Raw genomic sequence first — 27,739 nt, forward strand, 5'->3', positions numbered from 1 at the left:
ATGTTGGCTGTCCAGAATATGAAAGTTGGAGTCTTCCTGTTGTGGTGGGGATGGGTTTTGGCCATTGAAAGCAGAGTGCACTGGCGAGGAAAAGAAGTACACGACATGTCTAAGAAGGGCAGGTGAGTGGACTTTTAGGGATAGAGCCAATGGTTATTGCTCCAGAATCATTTCCATCATACTGTGTTTTATGTGGATGCCTTTCCCCACCTTTCCCTTTGTTCTCCTGCTTCCTCTCTTTTAGGAAGTTAAAATTATGTTGTTGTTTTTTAATGATGCTAAATGAGATATAGTGCTATCTTTGCATATTCTTAAATCTCTTATGAATTGTCCTGGGTGAACGGTAGACTCTGGGAAAAAAGAATATACGCGTGCACTTTTTTTTTTAAATTAAGGGCAATTATTTGATGTCTGCATCCTACCTCTGCAAATTCAATGGGACCTCTAATTAGTGAAAATGATTCTCTTGTTCTAATTATTTCTGTTAGATGTGTGAGTCCTTATTAACATCTTTTGAAAGAAAACAAGGCAGCTTTCTTCAAGCTGTCTGGCTAGATGGATCATTAGATTGTCCTCTACCAGGAAATGGAAAGGGTGCAAGGATGGAATGCCTGCAGACCAGACGCTTGCTCGATGCCAATGGTACATGCCACCCTGGCCGAACCAGTGCCCGAGTGGTAGCTTAGGCAGAGACAGACGTCCTCTGGCACTGGGCCTCCCAGGCAGCTCGGTTGACAGTGCTGGTGATTAAGTGCATACTTGCACACCTGCTTGCCCAACATTTATCAATAAAATAGCCCATTTGGAGAAAACCTAATCCAGCTCTCTGTACTGATGAGGAAAGAGGAAGTAAGGGCATCTTGACTCAGTTTCTTTATCAGCGTCAGGTCCAAATTAAGCTCCAGGTCTCTTTATCTCTGGATGTAAATACGAATAGAGGTCAGAAATATCAGTTTATGTGGAAGGAAATCCAGCTTTCTAGAATTCAGGGCTAATGAGAGAGCTGGGTGTCTAGCTCCTCTGTGTCCCCCTCCTGGGTCTTGAAAGGCTCCTCCCCACCCCAGCCACACCCCACCATGGGCTTCTGACCACCAGCTACAGCTCACAGCCCTCCTTGCAGGATGTTTTAGCAACATCACAAAGCTAAGAGCTGAAATATTCAGGGATCACGGTAAGTCCCGGACTGCTGAGAGGACTGCCTTGTGCAAGCCATATGCCCTGGCTTATCCACAGTGGAATCTGTGGAACGGTACAGCCACAGCGATTATCTGAGCCAAATGTGCTCGTGAGGATTAAAAGCAACAAGAGCAACCAACCCTATTGAGTCTCGTCAAAAACTTCTCAGCCTCTCCTAAACTAGAGTTGGAGTGGCGACCAACTGATAAACACCAATGATGAAGAGAAGTCCCAGAGAGGAAACAGATTTTCTGTAAAAAAAAAAAAAAAAATTACTTAAAAGAATTTTCATGTTTTTTATTATGAAAGTTATACATGACCATTATTTAAACTTTTTTAAATGGGGAAAAATGTTTTAGAAACACACAAAAATCACCCATAATCCCCAAACTCAGAAGCTTAAGGGTGTTGACATTGTTAACATTTTTGTGCTTTGTTTTCAGTCTTTTTTTTTCCTCCTAAGCATGTCCTGAGTATTAACTAGTTAGGGATTATTCTATACATCCAGTTTTGTAAACTTATTATATTTAATATGGTTTTGTCTGCATGCTTACTTAAAGTCTATATGATTATCATTTGAGTGACTGCATTATAATGTATCATAATGTATAATGTACCACAATTTAAGTATTATAAATATTATCCATGAATATCTTTGTACATAAGAATAGCTGTTTAAATACATGTTTATTTTTAAGTGAGCTCTATGCCCAACATGGGGCTTGAACTCAAGACCCTGAGATGAAGAGTCACATGCTCTACCTACTTAGCCAGCCAGGTGTCCCTACATATGTGATTTTTTAATTAGAACAGAGGAAGTGTACTGGGTCAAATGGCACAAGAACTTTAAAGCTTCAAATATATTTAGTCGAACTGCTTTCCAGAACGGTGGACCCAATTTCTGTATCCACCAACCAGGTTAAATTTTATTTTTATGTAGCCTACATTTTTATCATTTTTTATAATATTTATTTATTTTTGAGAGACAGAGTGTGAGCAGGGAAGGGGCAGAGAGAGAGGAAGACACAAAATCCCAAGCAGGCTCCAGGCTCTGAGCTGTCAGCATGAAGTCCAAGGTGGGACTCAAACTCACGAACTGTGAGATCATGACCTGAGCTGAAGTCAGATGCTTAACTGACTGAGCCATCCAGGGACCCATATGTAGCCTAGATTTTTAAAGGGCTCACATAATTTCATCCAGATTCTAAACTCATAAGCTGCTAGTCATTTGTATCCAGGCTTCTTTTCATAATTTATCCTAATGAAATGGGAAGCAAGGTGAACATACTCACACAACAGGGTGAAGCAAGTGAAGTGTCCATGGTGCAAAATTTAAGGAGGCACTTGCACGATCCAGAGACTGCTTCCTTAGGGTTTTTCCTCACTTGCCTCACTGTAGCCTGCACCCTGGTAAATTATTTAAGTGCTTTTCCCCAAGATCTCCATGGGAGGCACATCCAGGTGGAATTCCTTTCACAAATCATGTTTGATAAATATCAGAATGCCAGGGCATTGAACAGTGTTTCTAAGAAGAATCAGTTGTTATTGTCTCTCCCTCCTCCTTGGAGGAATGGAGGCATAACCTGTCTAAACCACAGGCCCTGGGACAAATGCCAGCTCTTGCGCTGGGAGGGCAAACTGATCTACCAGAAGCCAGAAGTACTATTATTATACTTGTTTTGCTATACTACAGAATTCAAGTTTATTCTGAAGGTAAAGAGGGTCTGAATAGCTTCAGTGGACTTCCAGTTTTGGCGAGATCACACTGGTAGCAGTGTGGTGGGAGTCTGGGAAGGGTGCTAGAGGGGAGACAGAGAAAGCAATCCAGAGTCTAAGCCTTAACCCAGGTGAGAGATGCTGAAAGCCTAAAGTAGGATATTCGTGGAAGGAACAGGACTGGGAGGGATGGACCTGAGAGCTTTAAGGGGCTAGAATTGTCAGAATTAGCTTGCGTGGAAGACTAGTAGGTATTTGGATTGTGTGACTGGGTAGAGGGTGGGACCAGGGAAAGAGTACAGGAGAAGGAGCAGATTTGGCGGAAAGAGGCGTTTCGTACGAGCATGTGGACGTGGATGTGCTTTCACAAGATGCTAAGAGGTAGCTGTCCAGTCACAGGCCTCCAGGTCTGCAGCTCAGGAGGGAAATCAGGCTTGGAGATGTAGATTTGATGGGAGTCCTCACAGGAGGTGACCCAAAGACCAGGTGACCCAAAGACACCATGTCGCATGAAATAAGAAAAGGATCAAGGACAGAACCTTGGGGATCAAGGACAGGAACATTTAAGGAAAAGACAGAGGAAGGAGCCTTGGTGAAGGACACCGGAAATGAGGGACCAGAGAAATGGGTGCATGACTGGAATAGAAGGGTGTCAGAGAGGCCAAAAGAGCCATTTATTCAAGAGTGGTCAGATGCTTGTTATAGGGCCGGCATGACACTGGGCCATGAATGCTTCATGGATGACTAAATAAGATACAGGTTTCGCCCTCAAAAGGCTTACCCACCGGAGAGGCATTGTACAAAGTGGTAAGGGTTTCCAGAAGGAGGGATTGAACAATAGGGTCAGATCACACGGATATACAGCAGCCAAGAGCCACCTGATGATCTCAGAGAAAAGAAGAGTGGGGTGGTGGGCTGGAGAGCGGGAAGAAGTTGGGGCAGGTAGAGGTAACTCGTACAAAAAACTTGGCTTTGCCCGGAAAGGCTGCGACTGGAAAGGTTGATGGGCAAGAGCTTTCAGGCCAGAAGAGACCCAGCGGGTTCACATGATGAAGGGGGAAGGCCAGGGGAAAGGTGGTGATGAGGCAAGAGCTGTTTGCTGTCAAATCCCTGTCCTGACAAAGCACAAGCCACTCAGTTACAAACTGGGTCTCTGATTGCCCTGAGTGTCTTGGAATTTGAGTTTCTCCTAAGTGAGTGAGTAGTGTTCTCGCTTCATCTTGTCCCGTCATTCTTCAGATGGTTTGCCTCAACTGTTGACTCTTCTTTGTGTTCCTGGTTCTTGTCCAGTTATTACCTGCCACTCAGTCTTAGCGTTTTCTGAGGCCTGTGCGTAAGCTGCTCCCCATGCTCATGACCCTCTTCCCTTTCCTCTTTCTCCTGTTCATTTCTTTTCCTGCTCCCATGCTCACCAGACATGTCACCTCAGAGAAACCTTCCGTCTCCACCCCTGCCTCTCAGTCTCAACTGGGTGACTGACTTCTGAGCTTCCACAGCTCCGGTCTGTCCCATCTCAGAGGACTAATCTCTCACGTTAGCACTTCCCCCTCATCTGCCTTGGCTTCTAGACTATGAGCTCCTGGAGCGCTGTGTTAGTCTGCTCAGGCTACCATAATGAATTACCACAGACTGGGCAGCTTAAACAATACACAGTTATTTTTTTCACAGGTCTGGAGGCTAGACATCCATGATCAAGGTGCCAGCAAATTCGGTTTCTGGTGAAGGCTCTCTTCTTGGCTTTTAGACCGCCACCTTCTTGCTGTGTCCTCACACGGCCTCTCTTCTGTGCTTGCCAGCAGGGGCCGAGGGGGCACCTCTGGTGTCTCTTCCTCTTCTTGTAAGGACGCGAGTCCTATTGGATCACAGCCCCATTCTTATGATCTCATTGAACCTTAATTACCTCCCTATAGGCCCTCTCTCCAAATATAGTCACACTGGGAGTTAGGGCTTTAACATATGGATGGGGGGGAGGGGTGGGGAGGGCAGGGTCCAGTGGATGACAAGGGCTCAACTAGCATCTTTATTCTTATCTCCTGAGTTCAAGTATGATATCCAGTACATGATAGACACTCAGGAGGCGTTAAGCATGGATAAATGAGTGAGTTCTGACTCTTGCTATCCTTGTACTTCATTTGCCCAACAAATATGTAGTCATTACATTATGCTCCAGGTACTGTGTCCAGGGCTTGGTACAGGCAATGGTGGTCCTTTGAGATGCTGAGTTTAGTGGGGGATGACAGACATTTAATCAAATAATTTTTATAGAATGTCAGAATTTCAAAGGCCTTAGAAATCCCTTCATTTTAAAGATGAGAAGAGAAAGGCCCCCAAATATACAAAGCTTGTGGCAGTTCATGAAAAATCCCTTCAGAACTCCACACCCCTCTTTTCTCCGTGTCCAGTGCCCTACTCTCACCATGATAAAAGGAGAAGAGGACATTATATTGACAGATGTAAGATGCGGGTGGAATTATACGAAAATATTTTTCTAGGTCAAAACCAATTGAGTGTCAGCCATTTTATGTGGTTCAAACATCTTCTTGCTTAATCCTTATAGCAATATTATAAAGTTAGTATTATTTCCCCATCTTATAGAAAATTGAGGCACAGAAAGATCAAGTAACCTACCCAAGGTTTATAGGTAGTTTGTGGCTACCCTGAGATTCACACTGAAATCTGACTGGTGCCAAATTTGAGTCCCTTCCCATACTGTAAGCTGCCTCATCGAAAAAGCCTAACTTCAAACAAGTGATTGTGACTTGTAATTACTAGGACATCAAGTCCCCTCACTCTTCTAGACCTGGTGCTGTTCCACTTCCAGGTGAGAGGGCGAGAGGTGGGGGTAGGTAGAGAAGTTAACTCAGTAACTCCACTTACCAAAATGCATTGCAAGCTGTTTCCTTGACAAACATACCCTTTATTTGCTTGCCTGTTTTGGTTTTGTTTTTCTTTAATTTATTTTTTAATTATTTTTAATTTATTTAAAAAAATTTTTTTAACGTTTATTCATTTTTGAGAGCCTGAGAGATAGAGCATGAGTGGGGGAGGGGCAGAGAGAAAGGGAGACACAGAATCCAAAGCAGGCTCCAAGCTCTGAACAGTCAGCACAGAGCCTGACACGGGGCTTGAGCTCAGAACGGCAAGATCATGATCTGAGCTGAAGTCAGACACAACTGACTGAGCCATCCAGGCACCCTGGTTTTCTATTTTTTAATTTTTTAAATAGTTTTCTTTTTTTAATTTTAGAGAGTGATAGAGAGTGCACAGTGCAGGGAAGGGGGACAGTGGGAGAGAAGAATCTTAAGCAGGCTCTACTTCAGCGCGGAGCTTGATGTGGGTCTTGATCTCACAAACCTGGGATCATAAACTGAGCCAAAATCAAGAGTTGGATGTTCAACCTACTGAGCCACCCAGGAGCCCCTGGTTTTGTGTTTTTAACAGCTGATACATTTAATTAATGATGGGAATTCCACTCAAAAGACATTTATTGAGAGCCTAAAGTGTTCAAAGGCATGTAGGTACATAGGTCAGCATGTTCTTGCTGTGCCCTGTCACCGGGGGTGATAGGGGCCCAGGCCTGTGTGCCAACGACCTGCCAGGTTGGTGGGAACAGAAGTCGGTCATGGTGGCAAGAAGAAAGCTTGATCAGATGCCCTTGAGCTAGGACTCTGAGATAAGATCAGAAGCCAAATGAAATTGGGCTGGTCCACCCACACCAGATGCAACCTCTGCTGTCTCTTGGTTCCAGGAAGCTTAGGTCTGCACAGGTGTGCAGACCTTAGGTGTCAATGAGTATTCACACCCTGTATTAGTCAGGGTTGTTCAGAAAAATAGAAGCAGTAGGATGCATGTCATATGTATCTATCTGTTACATAGATATATTGCGTGATATCGTGAAATATATACATATGTATGGAGGGAGAGGTGGGGAGGAGGATTTATTTCTTTGAAAGAATTGGCTCAGGTGGTTGTGTGGGCTACCAAGTATGAAATTTACAGGGCAGGTACCAGTCCAGAAATTCAGCGGAGATGATGTTGCATCTAGAGTCTGAAGACAGTCTGGAGGCAGAATTCCCTCTTCCTCAGAGGACTCCGCATTTTCGCTTAAGGCCTTCAACTGATAGGATGAGACCCACCCACGCCATGAAGAGCAGCCGCTGTGCTGAAAGTCTACTAATGTAATGTTAATCACATCCTTGAAAATAACTCACTGCAACATCCAGGCTTGTGTTTAGCCAAAAACTGGGTACCACAGTCTAGCAAAGTTGACCCATAAAATTACCCATTACATATTCTTAGAGGTTGTGGTTTGAAACGCAGATTATTGGTTACTTACCTAAAAATCCGCTTAGTAGGAAATTGAAAGAAATGACCTATTTACCCCCAAGTGAAAATACAGAATACTTATGCACTATGTAGAAAAATGCCCAGCCTCTATAGCAATTCAAGAAATGTAATATAAATAACACTGTGGTAACATCCTTATTAGAGAAATAAAAGTTAAATGCACACGTGCACACACACTCACGCACACCCTGTGCTGGGGGTCTGTGAGGAAACCAAAACCATATTTGAGGGGCTCTGCCAGTGGACTGACCCTTTCCACATTGCCAGCCACCCACAGCCACAATAAAGTGCCTTTAATAACATAGGGATGATGGGGCACCTGGGTGGCTTAGTCGGTTAAGCGTCCGACTTTCGCTTAGGTCATGATCTTGCGGTTCGTGGGGTGGAGCCCCGCGTCGGGCTCTGTGCTGACTGCCAGCTCGGAGCCTGGAGCCTGTTTCAGTCTGTGACTCCCTCTCTCTCTGACCCTCCCCTGTTCACGCTGTCTCTCTCTCTCCTAGAAATAAAAATAAAACATTAAAAAAAAAAAATACCATAGGGATGATGTCTTCCGGAACAGACTTGAAAGGTATCCAAGCTCCCCCATGACCCAATCCCTTGTTTTGCAGCAGAGGAAAAGAAACAGAGAGCAGAAGCATATGGTGTTCTGTCATCAGCCAGAAAAGCTGGGGCTTGAGACCATGTGTTGGCAAGTGTCCTCCCTGCTAGGTCAATGCCTCAGAGAGCAATGTGTACAAAATATCAGAGCAGGGCGCCTGGGCGGCTCAGTTGGTTAAGCCTCTGACTTCAGCTCAGGTCACTCAGGTCATGATCTCACGGTTTGTGAGTTTCAGCCCCGCATCGGGCTCTGTGCTGGCAGCTTGGAGCCTGGAGCCTGCTTCAGATTCTGTGTCTCCCTCTCTCTCTGCCCCTCCCCTATTCATGCTCTGTCTCTCAAAAATAAATACATGTTAAAAATTTTTTTAATAAAAAAAAAAAACCCATATCATAGCAGCATTACTCCCAGCGGGCACACTGGAGGGCAGCCCCATGTCCAGTCTCAGGAAAGCAGCAGAGCAAACTCGGCTGGTCTGGACGGTGTCTCCTCCCAACCTCCCTTCTACTGCCACACGGGCCTCCTTGCTGCTTCTGGAGCACCCTGTGCGGCCTCACCTCATGGCCTCTATCCACTCTTTCCCAGCATCAGGAGGTTGCTTTCTCATCTTCTTCAGGCCTCTGTTGAATTGTCACTTTCAGGGAAATGTTCCATGGCCATCCATATAAAACAGCCAGCTAAGCACCCATTCCCAAACCCTTACCCCACTTACCATTATAGCTTGGAATTTACGTACCCATAAGGTGGAACCCTGGATGTGTGTCCATGATGGTTTCCTTTGAAGTTTTGGCTTGGGCAGGCATGGCTACAGGCTACAGGCAACCCCAAGAATCCATCCCCAAAGCCCCTCAGCCAGATGGGGCAGTAGTGGGAAGGATGGCCCCAAATGGTAAGAAGGCCTGGCTTTGGGACTTGGAGCTGCCACATACCCACTCCATGACTTTGGACAAGTCACGTGACATCCTCAAGTCTGTTTCTTCTGTAGAGTGGAGTCAATTATGCCTGTCACCTCAAGGTTATTGTAAGGACTGTGTGAGCCAAACTATGGGAAAGTGATTCGGATATTGTAAAGCTCAGGAAAACCCTAAGGACACTGGGCCCACCAATGCCATTCTTGTCAAGGGCACAGATAAGAGGCTTCTGTGCAGACTCTCATTCCACCTGCACCCGCTTAGGGCTTGTCCCTGCTTTGAGGACAGTTGCACAATGCACATCACCCAGTGACACTCCCTGGATCTGCCAGATGGAGGCCCCAGCCAGGGAGCGGGGATCATTTGAGGATGTCTTGCTCTGTCTGAGCTCTCACTGGTTTCATGCCATTGACAGAATGGGACACAGCAATGTTCCTAAGTTGTCTTTGTAATAGAAGTTCTAGCATGTGGCCAGGAACCAACCTGGAGATCAACTTCCACAGCTTTCATGATACCCTTTGTTCTTTGGATGATCAAGAAAGCATTTTCTGGGGCGCCTACGTGGCTCAGTCAGTTAAGCATCTGACTTCCGCTCAGGTCATGATCTCACAGTTCATGGGTTCGAGCCCCATGTCGGGCTCTGTGCTGACAGCTAGCTCAGAGCCTGGAGCCTGCTTCAGATTCTGTATCTCCCTCTCTCTCTCTGCCCCTCCCTTGCTCATGCTGTCTCTCTCTCTCTCTCTCTCTCTCAGAAACAAATAAATACATAAAAAAAAAAAAAAAAGAAAGCATTTTCCTATCTTCGGTTTTCTGGCCTCTCTCTTATTTTCCAGATTTTCTCTGCTGCAGAATCCTTAAGTTTCCCAAGCTATATTACATCTGGGTCTGTAGGGTTGAGTTCCATTTAAAAAAACAAAACAAAACAAAACAAAAAACAATTAGCACAGTGAGTGGTTCTCAACATAGGCAGAGAGGTTAGAAAGCTGTTGGCGGCTGGGTCCCATTCCTGGTGTGGGGTGTGGCCTGGGAGGTTTCATGCTCCTCGGGTGACCCCAAAGTGCATTCACACTGAGATACTCTGAGTTAGATTATCTCATGCCAGCATTTTCGCTAAGCTGGGCAGCAGCTGCTTCTTTTCACTGCTCCCTTCCCAACTTGAAGGCCAGTCTCTGATGGAGATTGGATTCTATTAGCAGAGTCCCAGCCTGACCCTAATCGCTCATTACCATTGTTCCCTCCCCTCCAAGCAGCATATATCCCTCTGCCGACTCTCCTGGCTCAGAAAACAACTTTAAGGAAAGCTTCTTGTCTTTAGCACCTTTCTTGAGTCTCACCTTGTTTAAGCCTTGGCCTCCTTGGCACATTCCTCTCAGGTCCATTCAACTCTTCGGGATATACCTTTAGGTTTGTTTCTCCTTTTATATTTTGTATGTATTTTTGTGAAATCTGAGTTCTGCACACTGCCAGGAGCTGGGGCTACAGAGATGTATGAGATAGGTCCCTCCCTGATAGAGTTCATGGTGAAGTACGTGAAGTGGTCAGAAAGCCCCTGGCCGGTGCACATTCTAATAAGGCATGTGAAGAAGAGAAGTGTTGATTTGGGCCGGAAGGATGGAAACTTGAGAATTCTTCCAGGAAGAGGTGATACTTGATCTGGGAGCACAGGGCATTGTCTGGGTAAGGAGTGTGAAGAATGGTGGCAAGGACCTTCCAGACAGATGGGACAGCAGGAACAAAAGCAGAGACATAACCGGCAACTGCAAGAAGTGGGGAACAGAAGTAGGGGGAGCTGAGGCGGGGAAGGAGCCTTTATGTATACGTGGCTATTGCAATGCCATGAAAAAAAGAGTGTTTCTATTAGCTAGTTGAAATATTCCTTCCTTGTCAAAATTAAGTTCTCTATCTTCTCAGGGATGACCTCATCAGCAAAGTGAAGTATAACTTATCAGGTGCTCTGCTATTAAGCAAATGAGGGAGACTTCCAGCAGACCCCTTGCTCATCATGGGTTCCCAACCCTGCTCTATCTAGCCTATGAAATGTGCTTTGGGAAAACACCATCCACATACAAGCTGACTAGGAGCTATAAGAAGGAAACATCAAGATGTACCATAGGACAGAACTTTTCATTCTGTCGTAAAGGATAGAATGAACATGGGTGTTCAAATAATGTATACCCGGGGCACCTGAGTGGCTCAGTCAGTTAAGTGTCTGACTTTGGCTCAGGTCATGATCTCACAGTTTGTGGGTACGAGGCCCACATTGGGCTCTGTGCTGACAGCTCAGAGCTTGGAGCCTGCTTGGGATTCTGTGTCTTCCTCTCTCTCTGCCCCTCCCCCACTCATGCTCTGTTTCTCTCTGTCTCAATAATAAGTAAACATAAAAAAATTTTTTTAAATGTACACCCCAAAACTATACTGCCTGAAAAGCTGTCTCAAATGTCATCCTATATCATCATAACTTGGGACATGTCTTGTGCTTTCTTCATAACTTCCCAGGGGCTCATTCAATAAATGAGTGGGTATCAGTTTTGGGCAGAGTCCATGCAGGTTTCCTATGTGAGGGGAAAGATAAGCTTGGACCTTTTGCATCTAACCCAAATTCCAGGCAATCAGATCTTCCAACAAAACACTGTGCCAACCTTGCTTCTAACCCTTGGAGCCAGACTGTCTGGGTTTGACTCCTCAGTCCATCACTTTTACTAAGTTATTCAGACCCTCTGTGTCTTAGTTTCCTCATATATAAAATGGGAATAATGATAAAGCCTGCCTCAAAGTTATGAGGACTAACCCTAGTTAATACATGTAACGTAAGTTAGTATAGTGCTTGGAAGATAGTAAGTACTCCAATTATTTTCTGTGAGTCATACTTCATTTCAAGATTAATAATCAGGGGTGGCTGGCTGGTTCAGTTGGTAGAACATGTACCCCTTGATCTGGAGGTTGTGAGTTCAAGCCCCACATTGGATGTGGAGCCTGCTCAGAAAAAAATTGAATAATCATACTCCCGGCTGGTAACAAGATGCCAATGCCATGTAGAATATTTCATGATATATTGCAACTTGAATTTAAAAGCAAGTTACAGTATCTCCTCTTTTTTTCTCTCTGTCCTTACAAAGAGTCTTTCTTGTTTAAAATTTATTATTTATTTTTGAGAAAGAGAGGGAGAGCAGGGGAGGAGCAGAGAGGAAAATCTCAAGCAGGTTCCACGCTGTCAGCGCAGAACCCGATGTGGGGCTCAAACTCATGAAACTGTGCGATCATGACCTGAGCACAATCAAGAGTCCGATGCTTAACTGATGAGCCACCCAGGTGCCCTGGGAAAGATTATTTTCGAATGGGTTTTATTTTCTCCTTTATGGTTAGATCAATTTTATAGTTTTTTCAACACGGGCATATAAGGGGAAAATGTTATTTAAAAACAATGTTTTTAGGGGCACCTGGGTGGCTTAGTCGGTTAAGCGTCCGACTTTCGCTTAGGTCATGATCTCGCTGTTCGTGGGTTCGAGCCCGCGTCGGGCTCTGTGCTGACTGCCGGCTCAGAGCCTGGAGCCTGTTTCAGTCTGTGACCCCCTCTCTCTCTGACCCTCTCCTGCTCACGCTGTCTGCCTCTCTCTCTCCTAGAAATAAATAAAACATTTAAAAAACAATGTTTTTAAATGTCATTTAAATGATGTTGTTTAATAACAACATCCATGAAAAAGACTTTAAGGATCCCATTTACCAGTCTTTTCTAGTCTAGAATCTAAGCTTCAGGATGAGGAAGGCAGTGGCATCTCAGAGCCCAGTGCTGTTTCAGGTTGGCCCAAAGCCGAGAAAGAACTGGGTAAAGCTTAATTTCCATTCCAAGCCCTTCTTTCGGTTCCTCCTGCTTCCCTTTTCAGATGCCCATCTAGGGGACTCTTTCCTTCCTTCCTTCAACTAACATGTGTTGAGAGCCCACAGGGACCCAGCACTGTACAAGGTGCTCAAGAGAAAGAAGACTCTGTCTTCGGTGGCCTGTGGTCTCATTCCTGCCCCTGCAGACCATCAGTTGTGATGGCCTGTAGCCCAGGGAGCAGCCTTCCCTCCAATCTTAGCTCTTCCCTACTCCTGGGACCCACTCTTGGAACCCATTCCTGCTGAGCTCCTGCCTCTGTCCCACTTTGCTACTGATGACTTAGTCCCTAAGCACCAGTCCCCATGTGTGTGCACCATGCGAGTCCTGGCAGAAAACAGCAGTGCGCTCAAAAGGGCTTAAACAATACTTGAACAAAGGGACTACTCACAGCTGTGGCCAAGGTTCAGGGAACTAACAGTCATGCCCATGTCCTCAAGGACTAGGAACAGAAGGAAGCCACGGCGACCCACAGGCCTGGAAGGGAAATAGTATTATTGGAGATTATTGAAGATACTGTGATTATCTGTAATCACAGAGCAACACAGACATTGCGAGTCCCTGGCGTTGAAGCAGGAAGAGAATGAGGAACAAATGTCCTGCTCTATCATCTCTGCCAGTCCCCGTGTGGCCGAATCCCCAAGCCAGACGCCAAGGATGCCCGAGTGATACAGTCCACCTGGCAATGTGTTACTCTCTGTAGTAACAGTTTTGTGATAGATTCAAGGAAAGAATGGTGTCAATTTCTGATCTGGGCAAACTGAAGGGGGAGAGATTTTTAGTGAGACCTCCTCAGACCAGTCTTCCTAAGTCCTCCAAATCCCTGCTCCTGTGGGTACTGGGAAAATGCTCATCAAAAGGCTAAAGCGTCATAGTTTTATTTTTTTCCTTTCACATTTTATTCTGACAAAATGGGCAGTAGATCTGAAGGGTGAAGAGTACTTTGTTGATGTGAGTACCTAGACTGTCTCTAGTGCGCCTTTGCTTTTAATTTTCGTTGTACACAGAGATGGAAGCACACAAAGATGCCAACAGACAAGGCAAGCGTGGCCATCAACACATGCACACCGTTCTAAAGACATCTCTTCCCCCACACGTCACCTATGGTAATTTTCAGCAGCAGCCCCCACTCCTGGCCAAGGAGCAGGAGGCAGAAGGTGGGGCACCAGAGGAAGGGAGGACTGGACAGGAAAAATGGCAGGGCTCCCGGCTCCAGCTGGGTGAGAGAGAAGATGAGTGAGGCGACGGGGACCAGCTTTCCTCCTCTCGAAGCCCCTAGCTTCTTCCTCCCTTACATGCATAAGCAGCGCAGCTTGGTCCTGGTTCACTAGTTCAAATTTTTCCCCTGAAGTGCTTCCTTTGCTGTGAGCACATTAGTTTTCTTACTTTGGAAGGAAACTTCCTTACCAGCTCAGTAATGACAATGGATCCTTCCATTTGTGTACCATTAGAGTTTAAAGAGTACTTCCACACACTTTATCTCGTTTATTCCTCACACCCCGACGGGTCGCAGAGCTTACCTCCTATCAGTTGAGGAAACCAAGTCTCAGGAAACAAGTTGCCTAAAGGCACCAAGCAGACAGCATCAGAGTGGAGGTCAGAGCCCTGTTTTTCTGTCTCCCTGCCATATTTTTTTCTCCCCACAATGAAGAAGGGTTTCTTTAGGAAAGAAGATGGCAAAGGACTTTGGGGTGGACAGAGATGGTTATAAAGGAGGAAACCATATATACTGAGGATAAAATGAGCCAGGGCAGTGGCCCCTAAAGTATTGTTTCCAGATCAGTGACATCAGGGGCATCTGGGAACTTCTTAAAGGTGCAATTCTTGAGCCTCAGCCCAGACATAATGAATTAGAAATCTCAGAGGAAAAGGGAGTTTCAGGAACCTGGGTTGGAACAAGCCCTCCAGGAGATACTGATATATACCAAAGTTTGGGAACCACTGCATCCAGGGGGAAGGTGTGTGTGACGGCACCCTGAAGGGAACACGTGACCAGTGTTAGCATAAGGAGGAGCAGAGAAGGTAGTCAATTATCGAGATTGTGCTGATGGCTGGATGAAGACAATTCAAGGCCATTGCAGCATTGTTTGTAATAGCAGAAGACTAGAAACAATTCAAATATCTACCAATGGAGAATGATCATGTGAATTATGGTGCATCCATGTAATGGATACTATGTAGTATAAAACAGAACAAGAGGCTTAGGATAATTAGATATGGGGAAAAAATCCAAAGAATATTTAAATAAAGAAAAAGAAAAATCAGGAGAGTTTATATGTTAACTTTGGGTCTTAAAAAGGGGAGGACTAAGAACATGTATTTGTATTTACTTGTACCTACAAGAAACTCTGCAAAGGGACAAAAAATCATTCAGAGAGGTACCTGTGGATGGAGAAGGTGGTAGATGGAGGCAGAGATGGGAGGTGACTTTTCACTGCATTTCCTTTTCTAAAATTGTCCAACCCTGTAAATATATTACCTATTTAGAAAATGTAAAAATAAATAAAAATGGCCCTAGGTATAATTCAGCAGCAGAACAAGAAGCTGCCTCCGATGGAATAAGGATGGTGGACATTTCCAAGGGCAAGTCCATCCTCTTTCCACAGAATGGGCCAACAGAGGTCAAGGGTACCAAGCTCTGCCCACACGCACTTCCTCTCCCCTCTAGCTCAAACCCTCCAGGAATGGCCTAGGTGCTTTGGAGGGGATTAGACTTCTTAGACCAAGACCAGGAGTTCCCAGCATTAGCTACACATTAAAATCATCTGGGAAGCTTTTAAGAATACTAATTGCTATGCCCCATTCTCAGAGCACTCAAATCCAAAGCTCTGAGGTGGGGCCTGGCCAGTGATATTTTTAAAGCTTCTTAGTTATGATTCTAAACTACTATCTTGGGCCTTCTGGATCAGTTGATTTCTCTAGAAAGCTGGAGAGAGGGAAAGGAGATATCCACTAGCTTAAAAGAAGAAATGATACATCCCATTGAACCTGTCAAGATCAGATCCGAATGCAAAAAAATGTTTATTCTGGTTTGATTGGAAAATGTGCTCAAACTGTTTCTCTTCTCTGGCAGTCCAATTCTGAAACGAAGCCCTGATATCACCAAATCGCCACTGACAAAATCAGAGCAGCTTCTGAGGATAGACGACCAAGATTTCAGTATGAGGCCTGGCTTCGGAGGTATGCGACACGACCCACGGTGGTCGTCGTCTCTTTTCGGGTCTGTCCACCTGCGCATGGGTAGAAATCAAAGCGAGGGACCACCCAGCTTTGCTCTCCCTTGGTCAGGTCTGCCTCTGTTGTGCTTGGTGGCCAAGATGGAGCCCACAGTGTCTTCTGAGCATCACCCCTGCCCAGCCCCACCGTGGTCCCTGCTAAACACATTCTTGGAAGGTGTCTGCTGGCCGATGGCAAGGGTAAGCTAGCTGATCTGTCCTCGGGCCACTGCTTCTGACAAGGAAGCCTTGGGATCAGTGAGGCCGGCAGCTGGCTGCGGGAAGAAGGACAAGGGGACGATGGGGCTGCTACAGCCCAAAGCCATCTCCTGAAAATGCTCTGAGACCGCAACCTTGTACTAAATTCATTCTCATCTGGGAGCTGGCAGACAGAACTGGGGATGTGTATCTGGGGGCAGAGTGTGGCCTGCTGGGTTTAATTAAATGAAAATAGCTTGAGAAAATAATGATCTAGTGCAGAGGGATGTCACAGCACTTGAAGCTTAGCTCGCAGCTGCTGGATTTTAGCCTGCTTAGTGTCAAACTGGGTTTTCATCCATATGGGTTTCTTCCTGCAATAAAAAAATTTATTTTAGAAATCATTCTCATGTTTTTGTTCTTTCTAGCCCCCTTCACCCAAAGAATAAACAGATTCTAGAAGAAAGTCTTTATTTAATCTGTGACCTGCTGCTTTTGGAGCCAAACCTACCTCAATCCATGATAATCTGAGTCGTCTCCATGCCTGTCTCCCATGCCTGAAAGCAGGGAGAAAAGGGGGCAGCAATCTACTCCCCCTATAATGCTCTCCTTCCCTTTACGAATATTAACGTTTCATGGCTTAGAGATGCCAAAGGCCACCCTGGTACATCACGATGCCCTTGGAACATGGCAAAGATGCAGATGTGTGGTCTTGGCTAATGACCTGAATGTGGCTTTGATTCTGGGCACCCATTAACCCAGTAGAGCCTTTCTCATGGCCAGACAGACACACTGGCTTCTGTGACACAGAGGCGGCAAAATCAGGAGGCAAATATAAAAAGTAAAGTGGCTGATCCCATGCTAAGGAGTTACTCCTTAGGTTAGACCCGGCATTGAGCTAGGTCCCCTTCGTACCTTTAGGTGAGCAGGTGCAACTGGAGAAGAAAGCTTTATATTAACCTCATCGTCTCAGAATCACCTGAATGATTCCGACAAAGAAGACAATTTTTTAATTTAAATTTTTACTTATTTTTGAGAGAGAGAGAGAGAGCACAAGTGGTGGGGTAGGGGGGCAGAGAATGAGGGAGAAGGAGAGAGAATCCCAAACAGGCTCTGCACTGTCAGTGCAGAGCCCAAACTCACAAACCACGAGATCATGACTTTAGCTGAAGTTGGAAGCTTAACCAACTGAGTCACCCAAGCGCCTCAAAACTTTTTTTTAAACATTTGTTGGAATATTCCAGGGAGACAGCCTACAATTCAACCCTTTGATTTCTGGCTTCATTTGAATTTGACATGTGGGGACACCAAACCTTCAAGCCTGACAGGAAACTGAGGAACCTGGGGTTCCAGAGGGGAAACGCTCCTGTGCTTGTCTTTTCCATAGTACAAATTCAAGTAAAAAGAAGAAATGTTCTTGCCATGCCCCATTTGCAGGTCCAGCCATTCCTGTGGGTGTGGATGTGCAGGTGGAGAGCTTGGACAGCATCTCTGAGGTCGACATGGTAAGTCCTTTTTTTTCTAGGGCTGCAACAGGTGGATTCACACACACAGAGCCTGACTCACTGGGTCTCCCTACTCTCTGGCTATGAGAATGCCCACATTCAGTTTATAGGTGGCTCAGGAAGGTTAAGATACTTGCCCAAAGCTGCCCAATTGATATGAGGCAGAACCGGATGACAAAGTTGATCTGCCTCCGGTGCCTTGTCACCGGGATGTGTTCTCTGGGCAAAGGCTCAGAGAACAGTATCGTCATGGTTGTAGCTGTCCAATATCCTACAACTGTAGATCTTATATCTGGCTGTGGAAATGCAGACAAATTGCTGAAAAGTGTCCCTTTTTTTCCCTTTTAAATGAGTTTAGGTGGAAAAATGGAATGTTCTACCTCTCCTTGACTTACGAGAGCTTTTACAGCCTTATCTTAGTTTGGGTTCTCCAAAAAGCAGACTTGAGAGAAGCATTCTAGCACAAGTCGTTTACTTGAGAGGCGATCCCAGGAAAAACGAGAAGAGAGTGGGGGGAGGCGAGATGGGGGTGGGGAGGAAGCACAAAGACATGTTCCCTCAAGCCAGTTACTACTATGACTCTCAGTCCCACTGGGGGTACTCCAGGAGTCAGCAGAGAACACGTCTTACAGTTGTCCCAGCTGAAGGGCCAAGGAGCTGGGGTGCTTACCTAGCCCCACCCCAACCCCCCACTGCCCCCAACATGTTGAGGGTCACAAGCGCTGACACTAGGGCCTTGTCATGTGGAGGCGCGTGGCAGGGGATGGAGTGGGGCTCAGGGACAGAGGTTTTGCAGGTGGTCTCTTGCTGTGTCCCTCCCATGTGGTCCCCTTCCTACTGCAGCAAACCCCGGGGACTAGAAGCAAGACCTCCACTCTGCTGTTGCATTCACAGCCGGTGATGGCTCCATGGGGTGCACAGTGTCCTGCTGAGACCCAGTAGGTTCAGTGTGTGGGGCTCTCCTCTCTGCCCTTCCCCTCCAGGACTTCACGATGACCCTCTATCTGAGGCATTACTGGAAAGATGAGAGGCTGTCCTTCCCGAGCACCAACAACCTCAGCATGACGTTTGATGGCCGGCTGGTGAAGAAGATCTGGGTCCCCGACATGTTTTTCGTGCACTCCAAGCGCTCCTTCATCCACGACACCACCACGGACAATGTCATGCTGCGGGTCCAGCCAGATGGGAAAGTGCTCTACAGCCTCCGGTAAGGCCCTCTCGGCCCTCAGGCGGTGCCTCTCCTGCTAGGTCCTTGTACACCTGAACCCTGAGCAGAACGGCAAATCATTTGACCAATCACACCTGCAGTTTTGCTTTTGGGCTTTGAATAGCTAGCTGCTGCTTCTTTTTTCAGAAAATGTTTTTCCTATTTATTTTGAGAGAGAGTGCATGTGCAAGCAGGGGAGGGGCAGAGAGAGAGAGAGAGAGAGAAAGAGAGAGAGAATCTCAAGCAGGCTCCCCACTGTCAGTGCAGAGCCCAATGGAGGCTCGAACCCACAAAACGTGAGGTCATGACCTGAGCCCAAATCAAGAATCATATGCTTAGCTGATTGAGCCACCCAGGTTCCCCTCATTAATATTTCTGATACCTTGTATATAAATATCGAATTTTGATAAAAATCAATAAATGAACAGAAAAATTTGACTTTATCCACAAGAGAACAATATATGCTCCTATGATTTCTTTCAAGAAACACTATCACATGAATTTTTATTTCACACTTTTATATTAATTGAGGCCATTGCTTTGGTAATACGCTTGAATGTGATAGAATTTTGCAGAGATAGACTATTTGCCTCACCCTGACACTGGAGTTAAACATAAAAACTAGAGTATTCCAGTGACTTTATTATACAGAAACTATTTACCTAAATCGTGACACCTTGCTTATCAATTATAAGGAGGCAGTTATATGGGAAGGAAACAGAGGCCTTTTCTGTTTATCATTTTGCACTTGTATTTTGCAGCCTCTGAAAATTTGGATTTTGTCTTTTTGTTTCCAGGGTTACAGTGACTGCAATGTGCAACATGGACTTCAGCCGATTTCCCCTGGACACGCAAACATGCTCACTTGAAATTGAAAGTTGTGAGTAGACTGCTCTGGACATCAGCACACAGACCCCGAGTAATCCAAAACCCTCGTAACTCTCAAAAGAGGAATAGCATGTGCTCCTCATTCGTGTCTGCGCTTTTAAGCGATTTTTCAACTATTATTTCCATTTTTTTAAAGTTTATTTATTTAGCGCGTGTGTGTCTGTGTGTGTGTGTATGTGAGAGAGAGAGAGAGAGAGAGAGAGAGAGTATGTGATTTGGGGAATGGCAGAGAGGGAGAGAGAATCCCAAGCAGGCTCTTCACTGTCAGCTCAGAGTCGACTTGGGGCTCAATCTCACCATCTGTGAGCTCATGACCTGAGCTGAAATCGAAAGTCGGATGCTCAACTGACTGAGCCACCTAGATGCCCCTCAAGTGATTTTTTAAAATATTAAACCGAAGTCCAGAGTAATTTTGAAATAAGGAATAAATCTGAAACTAAAACCTTGTGTTCCCATTACAAACCCTGTACTATAGCAACGGTTTTAAACTTGGTTCTGTGGAACCCGAGCTGGGAGGGGAGTCGAGGGCTCAGCAAATGTGGATCTCCTTCTGTAGCTGTTTCTATACACCATCCATCCAGAGAGCTTGTTTTTGGTCTGTTTAATTGTTCCTCCGAATAAGATTTCTGTGGAAGAAAAGATTTCTTGACAAAAACAAGTTGGTAACAATTGGCAGAAGGAGCTGCCAAGGTGAGCGCATGTGATGTTTGAGACTCTCAGGCACGCCGGAGGGGCGCTGGGGCACTTGCACACACGGAAGTCCTGGACAGGTTTACAGGCAGGCCCCAGGAAGGGCAAGCCTGAGGCGGCATCAAGGACTAACCGCTTGCATCTCCAGCTCCCCACACAGCTGCTCTGTGTTTCAATCTTTGCCCAAATGCTTCCACTGGTGGGCACAGTCTGGACTCCCCCATAACTCGAGCTGGTCCACTCCAGCACATGCCCGCTGGCCCTTCCTGGCTGGTGACCACGCCCTAGTGAGGAATCTCTTTGGCCCAGGACACCTTTGTAAGCCTACCTGCACTGTGGCAATGAATCAGGGGTCCCCTGGCTCCAGTCAGCTGGGGCTGAGGAGGACAGCCTACATAGCAGGGGCCAGATAGACAGCTCCTCAGGGCACTGAATGTGGGGAAAGGGAGTAATAAATGCCAGGACCAAGGAAGTGCCTACCCGCTGCATAGTGACTTGCCACCTGCTGTCATGTAATCCTCACCAGGTCCTGTGAGAAGGTTACTGTTATCTCTGTTACAGGAGGGATGTAACTTGCATGAGGACATAGTGCTAAAAAGGACTAAACTCACTGGCTCCAGAACCTTGTTTTTCCTACTACACCCAGGCGGCTCCATCAGGAATGTAGCTTCTTCCAGGTTGCATCAGTCAGGGTACCACAGAGAAGCAGGATATCAGCGATACATAGTAAGAGATATTTAGTGTCAAGGAATTGGCTCACGCAAGCATGGGGGTCAGCAAGGCAAGTCTGACATGTGCAGGGCAGGCTGTCGAGAGGAGTAGCTGGGAACCCTCAGGTGGGACCTGATCCTGCTCTCCACGGGCAGAATTTCTTCTTCCTGGGGAAACCTCAGGTCTGATGTTAAGGCTTTTCAGTCGATTGGATCAGGCCAACCCAGATTATCCTGGATCATGTCCTTTACTTAATGTGAACTGGTGGTAGGTTTCACATCCACAAAGCATCTTCAGAGCAACATCTAGATTCGTGTTTGATTGAATAACGGCACTGTAGCCTAGCCAAGTGGGCTGGATACATGAAACCAACCATCACCCAGGTCAAGGGTAAGAAATAGAACAAAATAGAGGAATGAAAGAGGGCATCAGGGAGTTCTGGCAAGCACTGTTTAGCCCATGAGCAGACGGGACCAGCAACTGTGAGGTTTTGCCTCAGCTCGGTCTAGGCCACAGGTAGGTTTGTTCAGCTGGAATATCATGTTTGCTATTAAGTGGGAGCACCAGTTAGGAAGTGAAGCACCAGAGGGCGTGATCCGTATGCGGGAATCACTTGGATTTTACCCTAGGTAGGAGGAGCAAGAGGAAGCCTGCAGAGAAGGGACTTGTGTCCTGCTGCCATCACTATGTGGCTCCTTTCCTGCTGGGTTGCACCCCTTATTACCTGACAGTATTAAAAGATATTTGCCATCAATGAATGCATTACTACACTTTGAAAGGAGAAAAGAAAAGACTCAATTAACCTGGGTTTGTAAGGCTGAACCATATGTAGTTTTGCAGCAATTTAACCACGTCTGATCTGCAAGTAGAGCACCTTCATTCCTTTTTAAAAAAATTTTTTTAACGTTTATTTATTTTTGAGAGACAGAGAGACAGGCGTGAGCAGGGGAGGGGCAGAGAGAGAGGGAGACACAGAATCCAAAGCAGGCTCCAAGCTCTGAGCTATCAGCACAGAGCCTGACGTGGGGCTCACGAACCACAAGATCATGACCTGAGCTGAAGTCGGACGCTTAACCAACTGAGCCACCCAGGCACCCCCCAACTTCATTTTTTTAAATGTTTGTTTATTTTTGAAAGACACAGAGAGAGAGAGAGAGTAGGAGAGCCAAAGTCTGATGCTCAACCTATTGAGCCACCCAGGCGCCCCCTGCAACGTTATTTGTTTTAACCTAACAAATGGCAGGCTGAATTGTGGCGTGAGTACTTTTGCAGGAATTATGAGCATTTAGGCTTGAGAGCTTGGCTCTGATGACTTCTGGAAGACTGGGGAGAGTTAATGTGGATTTTGTTTTGCTTTGTTTAGACTGTGGCTTGTTTATTCAAACTCTCTTACTACATTCCCAGTCGTCTGGGTGGGAGATCTGGAGCTGCCTCCATGGAGCCCCACAGGCTGGCCCATCCTCCCACGCCCACCCGGCTGTGCCTGATGCTGTCTCCCGTCTTTCCAGATGCCTATACAGAGGATGACCTCATGCTGTACTGGAAAAAAGGCAACGACTCCTTGAAGACAGATGAGCGGATCTCACTCTCACAGTTCCTCATCCAAGAATTCCACACCACCGCTAAGCTGGCCTTCTACAGCAGCACAGGTGGAGGTGGGGGTGGGGCTGGGGGCCTGGTTGTCGAGTGAGCAGAGCTAGAGCACTTGGATTTGAGGCCAGAGGTGGAAATCCCTAAATCAGGATGGCAAACACTGGGGAGAGGGGGTTTTCAGATACCAGCCAAACATTGGAAGTGAACCTAGGAAATATTAGTAAGGACTCAAACGGAAGCTATAAGAGGAGGTTTGTTTGAGCCAATTACTTTGCAAGTTTAGCAGCTGGCATCTCACCCCTGATAGGATCTCCAGGGCCCCTTCCTCTATAGGCAACAAACAGTTCAGTTTTAGGTCTGTGGATTTCCATTCTCTCTGTTGTACTCAACCACTCCTCTCTCTCTCTTTTCTCCACCCACACCCCCACCCAAACAGTCCTCTCTTAACTATACTGCTTGCACAGGTCCTCCTTATGACCTTGTGAGCCTTGGTGCTCAGGTCAGGATGACCTCGCCCCCTCTAGTTGCCTGAGGGCTTGCTCTGTGGTCTTCCTCTAGGCAGCAGGCAGCAGGCAGCAGCCGAGGGGAACTGCTCTCTCCAACCCTTGCCTCTGTCTTGCTAATCATCTTTCAGGATGATATTGTTCAAATCTTTTTGAAGTTTCTATTGCCCAAAACATTGCATGACTGCACAAGGGAGTGCAACCTTTTAAGTCTTTCTAATCTGTAACAAAGGCACTGTTTTATTTCCAACACACATCTCATCGTCTGTTTACATCACTCTGGAGTCTTGATTTTTCAGGGGGTCCCCACTTCATCCATAGCATTCTAACATTTCTTCTTGTCTTAGTCTGTTCGGGCTGCTATAACAAAATACTACAGACTGGGTGTCTTCGGAACAACAGAGATTTACTTCTCAGTTTTGGAGGCTGGGAAGTTCAAGATCAAGATGCTGGCAGATTCAGTGTCTGATGAAAGCCCACTTCCTAGTTCATAGGCAGCCACCTTCTCCCTGTGTCCTCACATGGGGGAAGGCACAAGGGAGCGATCTGGGGTCTCTTTTATAAGGGCACTAATCCCACTCATGATGTAATCACCTCCAAAGACCCCCACCTCCAAATACCATCACACAGTGGATTAGGTTTTCAGCATACAAATCCGTGGGGAACACATCCAGTCTATAGCGCCTCTGCAGGCACTTTCTGGGACTGCTTTACACTGATCACTATTGCATTATAATTGCCTGGGCTGCCAAGTTTTCAAGTTAATGTCGCCAAGTCTCCGTGTATTTTCAGTCCCTGTCATCTCCAGCTTATCCTGCCTTCTCCTTTTCTTTCCATCTTTCCTCTGTTCCTTAGAACTCCTCCATTCATCTTTTTTCCTTGTAGAGAACATGAGGGCAGAGCTAATGCATAGCTGAGCCTGTGACTTATCACTGTTCTTAAATGCAATGTTATAGTTAGCTGGCTATTTTAACTTTGACACATTTTCCTCCATAAGGAAATCCAAAGGGGCTTGTTTAAATAAATGTTTCTCAAGCCTTACTGTGCATATAAATCATGTAGGGAGTATCATTAAAAGGAGATTCTGATTCACTAGTTCTGGTGTGGGGCTGAGAGTCAGCATTCCCAGCAAGTAACCAAGTGATGGTGACCTTGCTGGGCTCTGTCCCAAAGGATGAGTAATAGGTCTTAAATGGCCTTCTCAAGGGGCTCCTTTTATGTAGAAGACAGGAGCCAAGGATTTCTTGAGAGGGACTCACCGATGTGGTACAGGTTATCATGTAATCACTCTATTCCATGGGTTTTTGCTCACTTCCATTTTATGAAGGTATGGCAAGGTTACAGAGAAGTGTCTAAGGCACTTAGGCTTCCCCAGATACAATGTGTTGTGTGAAGGAGCTGAGTGGTGTGTGCTACCTTGTCTCCCTATGTCCCTCAGGCTGGTACAACCGTCTGTACATTAACTTCACGTTGCGACGCCACATCTTCTTCTTCTTGCTCCAAACTTACTTTCCTGCCACCCTGATGGTCATGCTGTCCTGGGTGTCCTTCTGGATTGACCGCAGAGCTGTGCCCGCCAGAGTCCCTTTAGGTAAGGAAAACTCAAGTGCGCATTCCAGGCATCTGAAAACACAAGTGATTTCTTCCAGATTTCTTCCATTCATTTCAAATTGATTCTAAATCCCCCTTGGCATTATAACTTGGAAAAACCAGGTTATCGATTCATAGGCAAAATGCCATTATTAAGAACGTATGTGGCAGAACTGTTTCCAGGACCCCACAAATACTCATACAAACAACCCACCTTCAGTCTTGTTAGAACCACATTCTGGGGTCAGTGGTCCCAGCGTGTGGGTGCTTTCTCTGCTCACCTGCATAAAAAATCACATTCTCTAACAGGATTTCTCAAAAGGTGGCCCAAGGGATCTTTGCGGTGGAATCTCTGGGGGAAATTGTTAAAAATGAAGAATCTTGGGCCCCTTCCACATGTAGAGCATTAGAATCTCTGAGAAAGGACCAGGAACCTACATTCTGAACAAAGTCTCCTGGTAATTCTTATACATATTCACATCTGAAAATCCCTACTCTTTAAACATTCCATGGATAGCTATTTGCTATCAACTCTCTTCCCCACTTTTAAATATTGCACCCACTCGGTCATACCCCTGCCCACTGATGACTTAGAGGCTTCAGGGGAGAGGGTGACCCCTCCCCTCAGGTTTTAGTGACACTGAATTGGAGCTGGCCCTTAAGGCTACCCCAGTCCCCTGTGATTTGGTGTTTGCCAAGCAAACGTTCTGAGCTTAGTTTGAAATCCCAGACAAACACCATTGACAAATACTCTGTCCTTTAATAGTTATTCTATCGCTTGAATAGTGACTGTGCTAAATAAATAAACAATCTAGTTTTCAAAATCTAATCCCCACTAAATGAGGTTAACATCATTCTTGGTAAAACTGACCTCTGAGTCTTCAAGTCAACATTGCTGAATAGCAGCCGGGTCCAGCACGGGGGTGGGTGCCAGAATTGCCCTGACCACTGATCATATGGGCCCAAGACTGCAAGATGAGCAACGAAGGCACAGATATGAAAATATACCTTGGGCACTTGTTTCCCTTTGTGGAGAAGTAGTTACCAGAAACACAAACACACCTGCTCATATATGTAGTCTCTGCTTTAAACAATTGAATGGAAATAAATGTCTTGCTGCCAAAATGTTTGGGGTGGGCTCTCTACAGAAGGACAAAGTGATGTGTTGGCTCTAGTGAATATGTGTGTATACGGAGTGGGGAAAGGGTGTGCAGGAGGAGTGGAGGAGTAAGAGAAGCTTCATAAAAGCTAAATCTTGAAAGATGAGTAGGTGTTTGCTAGACAGAGGGGCAGGGATGGAGATATTTTAGGCCCAACGAGCAGAAAGGACAAAGAACTGAGGCATGAAGCCACCCAGTGTGTCTGCTGAAAGACAAACACAGGCTTATTTCTCACTCTTTTTGCAGGTATCACCACCGTGCTGACCATGTCCACCATCATCACAGGAGTGAACGCCTCCATGCCCCGCGTGTCCTACATCAAGGCGGTGGACATCTACCTCTGGGTCAGCTTTGTGTTCGTGTTCCTCTCGGTGCTGGAGTACGCAGCCGTCAACTACCTGACCACGGTGCAGGAGCGGAAGGAGCGGAAGCTCCGGGAAAAGGTAACCTTACCATGAGTAAAATGTCTGCTCAGGGATAGAGCCTGGTCCAGCTCCGGACCATGAGAAGGTCAGACCTTCTCTGGAAAATGGGGTAGTGACACCCCATCCTCAATCTTCTCCACCAGTTGGTGTGATGAGCAAACAAAATAACATGTTAACACAGTGTTAAATTTACCCTGGGCTACATCTTTCAGTCATTTCAATATTTATTTAGCACCTACCATATACCAGGAGCTAAGCCAAGTTAACTAAGACACAGTCCCTTTAATCTTGGTGGTGTTCATTGTTTAGTGCTAAACATAGAGGACAATTCAACACGGTGGAAAAATTATTTGTGAACACAGAGGTGTGATTAAAAAACCTTCAGGAAAGTACATCCTCCATTCTAGGAACTTTCCTTTCATATGTGATCTTGTACATCTCCCATCATTTTCTCAATCATCTTCCCTCCTGCCTGGCTTTCCTTTCTTCCTTCTATCTGCAGCCACATGATTATCTCTTCCAGAAAACTAGAATTAAATAGGAGTGAAGTTCCTCCACAATGCTACACCTTTCTTTCTTTTTTTTCTTTTTTTAATGTTTATTTTTGAGAAAGAGACAGAGCATGAGTGGGCTAGGGGAGAGAGAGAGAGGGAGACACAGAGTCTGAAGCAGGCTCCAGGCTTCGACATGGGGTTCGAACTCACGAACTGTGAGATCGTACCTGAGCTGAAGTCGGATGCCTAACCGACTGAGCCACCCAGGTGCCCCAATGCTACACCTTTCAATCCCCATCTCAACACATCACACACTGAATGTTACCTGAAAACATTTTATCAGTGTTTTCATCCATTTATGATCTCGTGGAGAACAGGGCAATTAGCTGATCATGAACATTCTCATTGGTCTCTGATGCAACATGATGTTTCCTAAGAGCTGCTTTGCAGACTTCAAACAAAAACGGATGCCTGCTCTTATAGAATGACTACAGTGTCACCATCATTATTTTCCCACGCGCCCTGCCCCTAACTGGAATAAAGAGAAACTAGAAAAGGCAACCCCGTCCACTATTGCAGTTTCTTGTGAAGGACTCTGAGAGATGAAGCTGAGCTGACATCCCAGCGTGTGCTTGCTGTGTTTGCAGCTTCCCTGCACCTGTGGAATACCCCAGCCACGCGGGGTCCTGCTAGATGGCAGCTACAGCGATGGGGAAGTTAATGACCTGGGCAACTACACACCGGAGAATGGAGAGAAGCCAGACAAGATGATGGTGCAGCTGACCTTGGCCTCAGAGAGGAGCTCCCCCCAGAGGAAAAGTCAGAGAAGCAGCTATGTGAGCATGAGGATTGACACCCACGCCATTGATAAATACTCCAGGATAATTTTTCCAGCGGCGTATATTTTATTCAATTTAATATACTGGTCTATTTTCTCATAA

At 46.0% G+C, this 27,739-nt stretch overlaps 1 protein-coding gene across 2 annotated transcripts; it reads left to right on the forward strand.

The window, feature by feature from the left end:
• On the forward strand, nucleotides 1-27,739 carry GABRR1 (gamma-aminobutyric acid type A receptor subunit rho1). Of its 2 annotated transcripts, XM_039232185.1 has the most exons (11): nucleotides 1-122; nucleotides 13,095-13,110; nucleotides 13,629-13,663; nucleotides 15,693-15,799; nucleotides 17,470-17,537; nucleotides 18,521-18,744; nucleotides 19,542-19,624; nucleotides 22,542-22,682; nucleotides 24,568-24,720; nucleotides 26,126-26,322; nucleotides 27,446-27,739. In XM_039232185.1, the coding sequence occupies exons 1-11, from the start codon at nucleotides 1-3 to the stop codon at nucleotides 27,737-27,739; spliced, it is 1,440 nt and encodes a 479-aa protein (XP_039088116.1). The 2 variants fall into 2 exon arrangements, with proteins under 2 accessions (XP_039088116.1, XP_039088117.1); XM_039232186.1 differs by lacking the exons at nucleotides 13,095-13,110; nucleotides 13,629-13,663.

This window comes from Hyaena hyaena, unplaced genomic scaffold (genome assembly GCF_003009895.1).
Source record: "Hyaena hyaena isolate Hyena2069 unplaced genomic scaffold, ASM300989v1 scaffold_66, whole genome shotgun sequence".
NCBI classification, from domain to species: Eukaryota; Metazoa; Chordata; class Mammalia; order Carnivora; family Hyaenidae; genus Hyaena; species Hyaena hyaena.